This window comes from Aegilops tauschii, chromosome 3, assembly GCF_002575655.3.
Source record: "Aegilops tauschii subsp. strangulata cultivar AL8/78 chromosome 3, Aet v6.0, whole genome shotgun sequence".
Taxonomy (NCBI): domain Eukaryota; kingdom Viridiplantae; phylum Streptophyta; class Magnoliopsida; order Poales; family Poaceae; genus Aegilops; species Aegilops tauschii.
The window spans coordinates 16,402,370-16,415,385 of NC_053037.3; the positions used below are offsets into that span (position 1 = coordinate 16,402,370).

General features: G+C 41.7%; 1 protein-coding gene and 1 long non-coding RNA gene across 2 annotated transcripts; both read left to right on the forward strand.

The window, feature by feature from the left end:
• Window positions 1-737: 737 nt before the first annotated feature.
• LOC109768055 (probable calcium-binding protein CML16) lies at window positions 738-2,002 on the forward strand. Its single transcript, XM_020326783.4, has one exon. It carries the CDS (start codon window positions 1,161-1,163, stop codon window positions 1,716-1,718), a length of 558 nt encoding a protein of 185 aa, XP_020182372.1. The 5' UTR covers window positions 738-1,160; the 3' UTR covers window positions 1,719-2,002.
• Window positions 2,003-11,404: 9,402 nt separating this feature from the next.
• LOC120975276 (uncharacterized) lies at window positions 11,405-11,964 on the forward strand. The gene is made up of 2 exons (XR_005771060.3): window positions 11,405-11,568; window positions 11,713-11,964. It is a non-coding gene; the product is annotated as an uncharacterized lncRNA (long non-coding RNA).
• The last annotated feature ends 1,052 nt before the right edge of the window (window positions 11,965-13,016 follow it).

Consider the following 13,016-nt stretch of genomic DNA (forward strand, 5'->3'; position numbering starts at 1 on the left):
TCCCTGAAGATGGAATAAAGGTCTCCCCGCCTATTCCCGTTTCGGTGATGTGTCTAGCATCATCGGTGGGCCTGTGGAGGTGTGTCTCCGACGAACTTGTCTTTGGTGGATTTGCTCGGATCTGTTCGTCGTTCGTCTTCGTTCGTATGTCTTCAGGTTGGATACTTTTGCTCTACACTCTTCATCCGTGAACGGTTGTTATGGTGCGACGATTCTATGGGGCCTTAGCACGACGACTTCCTGACTGTCTACTACAACAAGGTTTGCCCGGCTCCCGCGAGGGAGGGGCGATGACGACGACGCGCCTTCGGCTCGCTTCAGTGCTTATAGTCGTCGCTAGGTGGTTTACGGCTCTGCATGTAATTTTTATTATTTCTAGTATTAGTTGTACTACCATGATTTTTTCAAAAAATATATGATTTAGCAAATCCGAATAAATGAACCCACACACTAATAGAGTAAAATCACGAGTGCAGTGAAAAAGGGAGTGGCGGCCATGATATCCTGCACGAATCTTTTGTTCTGAAAGGTCGCACGCCAAGGCCAGGATGGGACGCCACGAGCAACGACGACCTCACATGGGGATGCATTTTGCTCCGTCCACGCCCGCCGCGCCATGTGTCTGCCTATCCCGCGGCCACGCACCCACTCCACCGTAGCCGCTCACGGCGACAAGTTCCACGAACCAGGCCAGCAAAGGAATAAATAAACCAGTCCGCGGCAGACGCAGACGTGGCCGGTGATCCACGCTGCTGACTTCTCCCGAGCACCGAGGAAGCTGCCGGCGGGACGCGGAAAAGTCCTCCCCTACACCGAGATTCGCATCGCGCGCATCCGGCCGTACGCTTGCCCATCGCCGCGAACCGACGCCTGGCCGACGCGCCGCCCCACGCAACCGGGAGAAGACAAGAGAACGCGCTCGCCGCTCCCCTCCCCGCGTCGGAGTTACTCCACTTCTTTATCCGGAAGGAGGGAGGGTGGTCGGTGCGCGTCCGTAGCGCGTGCTCGCCGGTATTAATACCCAAGAGCCCACTGCAACCACCACCCATCAGACATTCAAGTGGAAGCTCCCCGATCTCCATCACTACAACCAGCCACTTGAGCTCTGAATCTTTGAAGCTCAGCCAGCTCGCCGCGACCGTCGAGCCTCAAGTTTCGCCATGTCGAGCGGCGGCCGGAAGCAGCAGCAGCAGGCGGAGAAGCCGGCGGCGGCGGAGGACATGGAGATCAAGAAGGTCTTCTCCCGCTTCGACACGGACGGCGACGGCCGGATCTCGCCGTCGGAGCTGGCCGCCGTGTCCCGGGCCATCGCGCCGCCGGCCACCGAGTCCGCGCAGGGCCGCGAGGTGGCGTCCATGATGGACGAGCTCGACACCGACCGCGACGGCTACGTCGACCTGGGCGAGTTCGCCGCCTTCCACGGCCGCGGTCGCGGGGAGCGCGAGCTGGACGCCGAGCTGCGCGACGCCTTCGACATCTACGACATCAACGGCGACGGCCGCATCTCCGTCGCCGAGCTCAGCAAGGTCCTCAGCCGCATCGGCGAGGGATGCAGCACCGAGGACTGCGAGAAGATGATCGCCTCCGTCGACGTCGACGGCGACGGCTGCGTCGGCTTCGACGAGTTCAAGAAGATGATGACCGGCGACGTCGGAGCCCGACCCGAAGCCGAAGCCGAGGCCGGCGTCCCCGACAGCAACAAAGCCAAGAAGGAGTGATCCGTTCTTGCTTGTAAATTGTAGTAATGTGAGGGGGGCAAGTGAGAAGGAGGTGTATGTTAATTGTCAAGTACTCTACCTATTGGGCATAGTGTTCTTCTGGTCTGAACAGGGTAAAAATTGGGAATAAGGATCAATGTGCAATTGACACTGTTGTGCTGTACCTGTACGGTAACAACGGCTGTGTGTGCACGGTACTCGTAGTACTAGTAGATATTTTCTCCGAGTGTGCGCATCTTGCTATACTTCATTTTCACATGAGAATGGATTTATCAGTTCGGTCAGTGCGAGGTTGATGTTCAATGCATTGTCAACATTATTTATATTGGCACTTGACAATGGATGTATTGTTATTTTCAAGATGTTGAATATTTTTAAGCATATGCTTTAAACTGATTTCACAGGGACTCCGGCGAAAATTAATTGTATTTCCTTGGCTATAAATTTTGATATACGTTATCCGCCGAACCAGGGGACCCGGGCGGAGATTGTGCCACCACGGCTGCGGGGGGCAGCGTGGGGGTGGCCGGATGTGTTTGGGTGGTGCTGGCGGTGGTCGGGGTCGGCACTGTTCGACGGTTGGCGGGCGTGGCGGTGGGATTCTGGTAGGCTGCTGCTTGCTGTGGATCTCGGATGCCAGTGCGGCGGCCCGATGGGTCTTTGCCTCGGTGGGGCGAGGACGGCCAGGTGTGGTCGTCGTTGGTGGCGGGAGGCCGGCGGTGTCAGGTGTTACCTCTCTGCATCGTTGATGAGCAAGTCTTTCCTTCCTGCAGAGGGAGGGGGGGTTCACCCGGCGACCTGCTCCATTGTCTTGTCTTCAATGGTTTGGATTCCAGTCATGGTCCGGGAGGAATCTCCGCACAGCTTGCCTATGCTGGCAGCGTCGATGCCTGCAAGTGTCGTATCCCTCTTGGGGGCGCTGCCATGGTCTTGATCATGTCCTACCTCGAGCGCCGGGAAAAATCCTTGTTCTGGTTCTCCGAAACAGGCAGGGACGGAGACGCGACGTCGTTTTCTGCATGAAGGCGATGCCTTGGCGGTTCGCAGAGTCCTCAGAGCTGGAGTTTAGGACGTCTCGTTCTTGGTGTGGGTTGCCCCTCTGGACATGGCCCCCAGGGGCGCTATGTATTTCATCGGCGGCGCATCCTGGCGTCATCTTCTTCTGGTCCGGTTAGGTCCTACCTCCCACTTGCCGAGTCCTCTAGGCGCTTCTTCTGGTCCGGTTAGGTCCTACCTCCCACTTGCCGAGTCCTCTAGGCGCTATGTGGTGTAATCTGAGGGGAGCGCATTAGTTTTCAGTACATGTTGGGTATAATGTTCTTCTGGTCTGAAGATGGTAAAAATTGAGAATAAGGATCAATGTGCAATTGCCATTGTTGTGCTGTACGGCTACGGTAACGGCTGCGTGTGCACGGTACTCGTAGTACTAGTAGATATTTTCTCCGAGTGTGCGCATCTTGCTATACTTCATCACATGAGAATGGATTTATCAGTTCGGTCAGTGCGATGTTGATGTTGAAGTGTGATACCCAATGCATGTTGGCTTTGTGCCCCCTTTGTTTGCATTCTTGGCTAGAGATTGGGCAAGGCGGTTCTCTCATTCTCGATTATAGTAGGTGTGGTTCTAATCTCAGGATTATCATTGTATGGTGTGTCATTTGACACTGTATTCAAATCGTGGATGGGTCTCTTCACCCTTCAATATATGAAACGCATGCTTGGCATCGAGAACACTTTTAGTATATATTATTATATTATACATAAAAGTGCATGTTATTTATATTATACTTTAGTGTCAATCTGAAAATACACGAAGGCCTAACAAATAGGAAAGGAGCTATTACCTAGGAGGCATATAATAATCCTTTGTCAATAAAATATAATAGTATTGTGCTATCCAAGTATATTATAATTAAATTCTTTTGTCTATAATAATGATATTTATTCTCTTATAGCAGATTATACACAAACAAAGGATGCATGTAAATATTAATGTGAAAAACAATATAAGACCAATAATGGATCCTTAGAGACTTTCTTTTCGGAACGAAGATCAATAGAGTGTGTGGGTGCGTGGTGTGGTGCGTGTTAGCGTGTGGTGGTGTGTGTGTGTGGGGGGGGGGGGGGGGGGGGGGGACTGCCGCGTTAGCGCGAGGCCGAGCCGTCCCATCCCGGCGAGGCCGAGCCAGGAACGAGCTATAGCAGGCGATGACGCGGCGTCGCATGCGGAGGCGAGTCCGTAACATGACTTGCCCCCATTATCTTATCTTTTTTTAGGGGAAGACCAGCACCGCACCGAGGGGCATAGTTGTACTGACACATCTTCTTTGTATGAACTTGACCCCATTATCTTATCTTAGGGTGTGTGGATGCGTGTGGGGGGAAACAGAATAACCGCTCTGCGCCTGTCAAATGAGCGCACTACCGCGTTAGCACGAGGCCGAGGGGGGGGGGGGTCCCGGCGAGGCCGAGCTAGGAACGAGCCGTAGCAGGCAACGACGCGGCGTGCCGCGGCGTTGCATGCGGAGGCGAGTCCGTAACATGACTTGCCCCATCACCTTATCTTTTTTTAGGGAAAAACCAGCACCACACCGAGGGGCATAGTTATACTGACACATCTTTCTTGTATGGATTTGCCTCATTATCTTATCTTAGTGTGTGTGGGTGCGTGTGGGGGGAAACAAAATAACCGCACTGCGCCTGTCAAAGGAGCGCATTGCTGCGTTCGAGCCAAGAACGAGCCATAGAATGTGTTAAAAGTCCACAAAAATGACGGGCCCACTCTGAGTGATCTTCATGCAGCTGCCCCGTCCCCCTGTCTCCTCATAGTGTTGCTATACAAAGCTTATTTGCGAGGGCTAAAAGGAGCGTTGCCCACATCTTGCATAGACAAGGCCCAAAGATCTCCCACACTTATTCATTGTACGGTCGTGATCGTACAAATTGCAGTTTTTTCCCATCTCCTCTTCAGTTTACTTTAAGATTTTTAACTAATTTAGATGATTTTTTTGACAAGTGTTTACAAATTTTGAAGAATTTTTTCGTGAATTTCAGAAAAATATTATGAATTGAAAAAATGTTCCAAAATTTGACAAATGTTCCTAAATTTAAACAATTTCAGCAATTTCCAAGATATTCCCAAAACTGAAAACAATTCATGAAATCAAAAACTTGAATAAATGTTCATCAATTAGAAAAAAATAAAGAATTTAAAAAATGTTGATGAGTTTTAAAAAGGATCATGCATTTGAAAAATGTTCACGATTTTCGGAAATGTTTTGTGAATCTAAAATAGTAATCAATAATTTAAAAATCTACATGACTCCAAAAAAATATTATGAAATTTGATAAATAATCGCAAATTCAAAAGAATGTTCATGGATTTGAAAACGTTCACAAATTTTAAAAAGGTTTTTGTATAGAAAAAATATTCTCAAAATCAGAAAACTTGGAGAATTTAAAAAATGCTTGGTGATTGATTTTTGTGTGAACCTAAAAATATTCGAAATTAAAATAATCATGAATTCGAAAAATGATCATAATTATTTTAAATTGTTCATGTCTTAAAAGATAAGAAAAAAACCTGAAATATGGAAAAAAAAACTTTTGGAACCTTCCCAATACCGGACGGAAGGTTGTGCATATTTCCAAAAATAATGGTGAACCAAACGCTGATATTTATGTAAGAGAAAAAATAGCCAGTTGTTGTGTTTACTAGGCCATAGCCCGCGTCGGATCGCCTGTGGGTGATTTCCTAAAACAATGGTGAACAGTAGCTGAAAGTTAAGTAAATAGAAGAAGAAAACAACCTTGTGCTTACTAGGCCATGGCCCGCTTCGTGTCGCGTGTAGGCGATCGATCGACAAAGCTGGTAGAGGGCGATCTGTAGCATTTGCAATCTCATGATGTCAGGAGCAGGAGCTCGAGAAAGGGAGCTCTTATTCGACACTCTAAGCGCCGGTTAACGCTACTGGTGCTCGCATGAGACGCAGCGGGCCGGTCCAATAACATGCTGAAAAGAAAAACGCGAAGAAAAAAATTGACAGTAATATTGCGACAAGGAGCAATCGAACTCAACATACCGCGTTAACCACTAGAAAAATGAAAAAATAACTTTTGGAACCTTCCCAATACCGGACGGAAGGTTGCACATATTTCCAAAAATCATGGTGAACCAAACGCTGATTTTTACGTAGGCATAAAAAATAGCCAGTTGTTGTGTTTACTAGGCCTTAGCCCGCGTTGGATCGCCTGTGGGCGATTTCCTAAAACAATGGTGACAGTGGCTGAAAGTTATGTAAATATAAGAACAAGACAACTAGTTGTTGTGTTTACTAGGCCATGGCCTGCTTCGGGTCGCGTGTAGGCGATCGATCGGCAAAGCTGGCAGCGGACGATCTGTAGCATTTGCAATCTCGTGAGGTCAGGAGCAGGAGCTCGAGAAAGGAAGCTCTTGTTCGGCGCTCTAAGCATCGGTAAACGCTACTGGTGCTCGCACGCGACGCCTGGCGGGCTGGCCCAACAACATGCTGAAAAGAAAAACGTAAAGAAAAAAGTTGACAGTAATATTGCGAGAAGGAGCAATCGAACTGAACATGCCGCTTTTAATACTGCATACAACATATATTATATAGCCAATTTGAATTATTTGAAAAAAGAGAACGTAAATTTGAAAAGGAATTCAAAAAATATAGAAAAAAACCATGAACTTGAAAAAAGATCAAAATTTTAAAAGTTCATCGGTTTGAAAAGTTTCATCAACTTTGAGAAAAAGATCAGTAATTTGAGAAAAGTTCATCGATTTTGAAATAAAGTCCATCAATTTTGAAAAAAAATTGTTTATCAGTTTGAAAAAAGTTCATCACTTTTGAACAAAAGATAACAAATTTGTAAAAATCATTGATTTTGGAAAAAGGTTCCGAATTGCATTTTGAAAAAAATGTTTATCTGTTTGGAAAAAGATACTTTCTCCCGAGTGTGGGCATCTTGCTACTTCATTTTCACATGAGAATGGATTTATCAGTTCGGTCAGTGCGATGTTGATGTTCAAGGGTGACACCCAATGCATCGTCAACCTTATTTGTAATCAGGCTCGGCAATACATGTGTTGTCATTTTGGCGATGTTGAATAGTTTTAAGCATATGCTGTAAAAATGATTTCATTAATAGTAGTTGTAAAAAATTTTACACGCAACAAATATTAGAATTTACTCCCTCTGTAGAGAAATACAAGAGTGTATAGATCACTACTTAGTGATTTAAATAAACGCTCTTATATTTATTTACAGAGGGAGTAATATCTATATCTGTAATATCTATATCCATACCTACGTAATATCTATATCTATACCTACAGAAAAATATTAAAAGGTAATATCTATACATATACCTACCTATTATTTGGCTTGTATGAACAAATTGGGAAAACCAAGATAAAACAATTTTCTCATGAACTATGAAGGTGAAGATATAAATTTTTGACAATTTTCATTGTAAGATATAAATAGTGCATACTTGTTAGAAACTAAGAAAATGTGTTTAAAGGCCACAGGAATAACGACCCACTCCGACTAATCTTCAGGCCAACCAGGCACCTGCCCTCTCCTATAGAACGCCTTTAGTGCTCTTTTTGCGTAAACAGCCTCGCGCGCACAGCTAGATAGGCCGCACCTAAACCTGGCCATGGGCAGCTCGGTCCGGTCGGCCCTACCCGGCCCGGCTCGAAAAATCCCGACCCGGCCTGACCTTGTCCACGGGCCGGGCTCGAGCCTAGATTTTAAGCTCGACAGCCGGGCCAGGCCCGGGCCCATTATATTCGCGCATTAACGAAGAGGCCCGGTGGGCTTTTAGTGTGATGGGTTGGGCTCGGGCCTGATTTTTAAGCCCGATGGCTGGGCCGGCCGGGCTCGGGCCAGGGTTTTTTGCATCGGGCTTTGGTAGGCCCGGCCCGACAGATGGCCACGTATAGCCGCAGCCCATCACCATCCAAGTCGCTCGCTCGCATTAAACTGCCTCGCTCACTCGTTCGCAAAACTGCCAGTTTGACCAGCAGACCCGTGAGGGCCGGGAGGTGGCGTCCATGATGGACGAGCTCGACACCGACCACGATGGCTACGTCGACCTCATCGAGTTATTATCCGTTCAATTTATATTACACGTGGTAACATGAAAGGGATGTGATACTTTGTCACGTGTTGTCTGGAAGGTTTTAACCGCACAACAACCCAACACTAAATAATGTCCATATGTGCAAGCTTAACTTAAAATGTTGATTTTTGGTACTCTGACCTTTGAAAGTGCTATGCGCAAATTGGCAAAGCCACGGAAATGATGAGTAGTATGTATTATGATGTGCCAAAATTTGTTGTTTTAAGATATGTTGGATTTCAATAAACGACACAAAGTTAATTTTGTTAGCTCAACTATGCAACCTCATGATTTCATCAATGAAGACGTCATTTAAGTTTATTTTATACTAAAAATGATTTTGCTACTTGTCAGTTATTCAGAATTCCTTAGCACTCAACTGACATCGAGAACCATCGATCTAAGCAATGTTCATTTTTAACTATGAGAGTAAATGCTACATTTTTGGCATATGATGAGAACTTGTTGAACATTTTTAGGAATCTTGTTACTTCATTTTCACATGAGTGGATTTATCAGTTCGGTCAGTGCGATGTTGATGTTGGAAGGGTGATACCCAATGCATCGTCAACATTATTTATATTGGCACTTGACAATGCATGTATTGTTATTTTCAAGATGTTGAATATTTTTAAGCATATGCTTTAAAATGATTTCACAAGGACTCCAGCGAAAATTAAATATATTTCCTTGGCTTTAAAAGTTTGATATACATTATACATTATTCACCGCACCAGGGCGCGCGGAGATTGTGGCAGTGACCGTATAATCACCTCATCACATATATAGTGACTGTATTGATCGTATTCTTAAGTACAATGACCAATGTAAGCTTATACGATAAGTTTAATGACCACCAGTGCATTTTACTTTTCTATCAATATATGACACGCATGCTTGACATAGAGAACACTTTCAGTATATATTATTATATTATACTTAAAGAGCAGATTATTTATATTATATTTTAGTGTCAATCTGGAAATACATGAAGGCCTAACAAATAGGAAAGGAGCTATTGCCTAGGAGGCATTTAATAATCCTTTGTCAATAAAATATAGTAGTATTGTGCTATCCAAGTACTCCCTCCATCCCAAAATAAGTGACTCAACTTTGTACTGACTCAACTTTGTACTAAGTCAGTACAAAGTTGAGTCACTTATTTTGGGACGAAGAGAGTATAATATAATTATACTCCCTCCGTCCTTGAAAAAGTGTACTTCCAACTTTATTGGAGGGTCAAACTATCTCAAAGTTTGACCGAGTTTGTGCAAAAATATATCAATGCTTGTGAAACCAAATAGGTATATGATGAAAATATATTTTATCATGAATATAATGCTACTAATTTGATGGCATAAATGTTGGTATATTATTGTATAGATACGGTCAAACATAAAAAGTTTGACTTTCCAATTTAGTTGAAAGTACACTATTTCAAGGACGAAGGGAGTAATTCTTTTGACTATAATAATGATATTGATTCTCCTTGTAGCCAGATTATACACAAACAAAGGATGCATGCAAATATTAATGTGAAAAACAATATAAGATCAATAATGGATCCTTAGAGACTTTCTTTTCAGAACGAAGATCCTCCTCTATACAGTATCACCATAAGGACGTATCATAGCATTAGAAATATCAGTGGAGTTTTTGCTCTCGGGCTTCATGGGGGATTTTATTTTCAAACATTAAAAAATCATTTTTTTTACTTTCAAAAAAAGAAAAAAAATATCAAGCACTTATAGATGTATACTAGATGTGTGTGAAATTTCATCACAAAATATGTTTTTGTGTGCCCTGTAAAAAAACATGTAATTTTATAGTGAATAGTACATGTTTTAGAAAATACATTATTTCTTTTTTTCTGTAGCTCGCATGAAAAGTCATTTCATCATGAAACTTCACAGACAAGTAGTCTACATCCATATGTATATGTGTATTTTCTCCAAAAAAAATGAAACTTAAAATTTTGAATTTAAGTAATTAAAGTCTCCATGGAGCTCGAGCTTCATTAGGCCTTTCCCTAGAAATATCAACCATGTGGAAAATATACATCAGGAAAAAGGAAATAGAAAGCCACTCCTCATGGCACTTATCAAGAACAACACAAAAGCTCCATGCTTGGCAGTTCTGATGTCTATCACATTGTCATGACATGCGACTGGGAGAAACAAAGGTACACTAATTTGTTTATGCCAATCTAATGTGTATAAACATATGGCCACCTTGGTTGTTAGACAATATTATCTGTTCAATTTATATTACACGTGGTAACCTGAAAGGGATGTCATACTTCGGCATGTGTTGTCTGGAAGGTTTTAACCGCACGACAACCCAACACTAAATAATGTCCATATGTGCAAGCTTAACTTAAAATGTTGATTTTTTTACTCTGACCTTTGAAAGTGCTATGCGCAAATTGGCAAAGCCACGGAAATGATGAGTAGTATGTATTATGATGTGCCAAAATTTGTTGTTTTAAGATATGTTGGAAATCAAAAAAACGACACAAAGTTAATTTTGTTAGCTCAACTATGCAACCTCATGATTTCATCAATGAAGACGTCATTTAAGTTTATTTTATACTAAAAATGATTTTGCTACTTGTCAGTTATTCAGAATTCCTTAGCACTCAACTGACATCGAGAACCATCGATCCGAGCAATGTTCATTTTTAACTATGAGAGTAAATGCTACATTTTTGGCATATGATGAAAAATTGTTGAACATTTTTAGGTTTATGAACAAATCTCTAAAATCAGCGAGAATTACGGATACTACATTTTGACACTGCTTGTATAAATTATTACAACACGGTGGATATCTTTTAGATCTATACAATGGATGACTTTTAGATATATATATGAAAACAAATATTAAATCAAACATAAAAGGAGTTGATTTTACATTGAAATTATTCATGTTTCACATTTGAATACATGCATTGTCATTTGAAAGATTTCTGGTTGCAAGAGCCAATTAATAAATTTTTCTAAGATATGCTTTAAAATGTGAAAGATAACCAGGAATAATAATATTTTGCTTGAGATTAAAAGGTCGATGGGCCACCCATCGGGATTTAGATTTTTAAGGTTGGTCCATTAGCACTATTTGATTTTTAAAACTAAAAGTCATTGTCAGGTTGGAAATTTTCTGGTCCCCCTCAACTCGCCTTGGTTTTATTGTTTTGCACCACCAGGCTAATAATCCCACCACACGCCACAAGGAGTAGTAGCTAGTACATTTATAGGCCAAAACTAGAAGCCAATAATAATTTGATGTACTATTATGATACACAATTTAATAGCAGTATTAATAGTGAATATCTGGAAATAATAATATCAAATATTAAAGAGGCATTTAATAACAGGCTGTATATATTCAAACTCTTGTAATAATATTAATTGACATTAGCTGGCTGTGTAGAAGCAAAGGACGGAAACATTAATGTTGACAGATGTAGGATCCTTATGTTTCCTTTCCAAATGGGAGAAACTCCTATGTTGGACTATGCCTATATAATACCACCATTAGGATATATCATGAGAAATATCGACCATAAGGAAAGCCACAGTAGAGAAAAGAAATAGGACAACATTTCTGATGGCAATTATGAAGAACAATACAAGGGCTCTATGCTTGGTAGTTCTTCTTATGTCTGCCACTTTTTCATGTCATGCAACTGGGAGAAACAAAGGTACACTCGTTTGTTTATGTTGGTCCAATTTTGAAGAAATATACGCAAACCTTGATTTTGTAGACAATCTTGAGTAACTCTTGCATTTTATACTATATATCCATAGCCTAATCTGAATGGGTTGCTATACTTCGTCATGTGTAGGTACGACTGCATGGAGAGCTTTGTGCGGAGACTTTAAGATATGCGAGAACCCAACGGTGAACAATGTTAATATTTGCAGACTTAATTGTGAATGGTCTGGTTACATCTTCGATGACAGCTACTGCGACCGTGGTAAGTGTTGTTGCGCATTGACACCGCCAAGGAAATGATGGGTACTACGATGTGCCAAAAGTTTGGGCTTGTAAGATATGGTGAATTTCAATAAAGTTTACAAGTTGATCTTGATTTGAATATGCAACTCCATGATTTTACCATGAAGTCGTTATTCAGGTTCGTTTGATATTGCAAACGGGTTTGTTAAATCTCAGTCACCTGAGAATTCCCTAGCACTCAGTTGACGTCTACAAGGTTTTTTTGCACTGGATGAACAAATTAGTACAACATGCTAAATATTTTTTGGTCTTATGGACAAATTTGGAAAACCAATCAACAATTAGTTGGAACTGAACATCTCACTAGCTCAGCCTAGTGAAATAAACCAATTTTCTCTTGACCTATGAAAGTGAACTCCAATATACTGTAATATGATTTTTTTTGACAATTTAATTTTAAACATATAAATAGTGCACACTTGTTTGAAAGTAATAAAATGTGTTAAAAGCCCACAAAAATGATGGGCCCACTCTGAGTGATCTTCATGCAGCTGCCCTGTCCCTCTGTCTCCTCATAGTGCTGCTATACAAAGCTTATTTGCGAGCGCTAAAAGGAGCGTTGCCCACATCTTGCATAGAACAGCCCAAAGATCTCCCACGCTTATTCACTCTACGCTCGTGATCATAAAAATTGCAGTTTTTTTTCCATCTCCTCTTCATTTTACTTTAAGATTCTTAACTAATTTCGATGAATTTTTTTGAGAAGTGTTTACAATTTTGAAGAATTTTTTCGTGAATTTCAGAAAAATATTATATATTGAAAATATGTTCCAAAATTTGATGAATGTTCCTAAATTTAAACAATTTCAGCAATTCGCAAGATATTCCCAAAACTGAAAACAATTCATGAAATAAAAAACTTTCATAATCTTGAATAAATGCTCATCAATTAGAAAAAAATAAAGAATTCAAAAAATGTTGATGAGTTTTAAAATTGATCAAACATTTGAAAAATGTTCATGATTTTCGGAAATGTTTGTGAATCCAAAATAATAATCAATAATTTAAAAATCTCCATGACTCCAAAAAATGTTCTGAAATTTGATAAATCATCGCAAAATCAAAAGAATGTTCATGGATTTGAAACTTAAAAAGGTTTGCGTATAGAAAAATATGCCCAAATTCAGAAAA

What these genes read in the sequence shown, in the direction of transcription:
- LOC109768055 (XM_020326783.4), top strand. Translation starts at nt 1,161, where the DNA reads ATGTCGAGCGGCGGCCGGAAGCAGCAGCAGCAGGCGGAGAAGCCGGCG.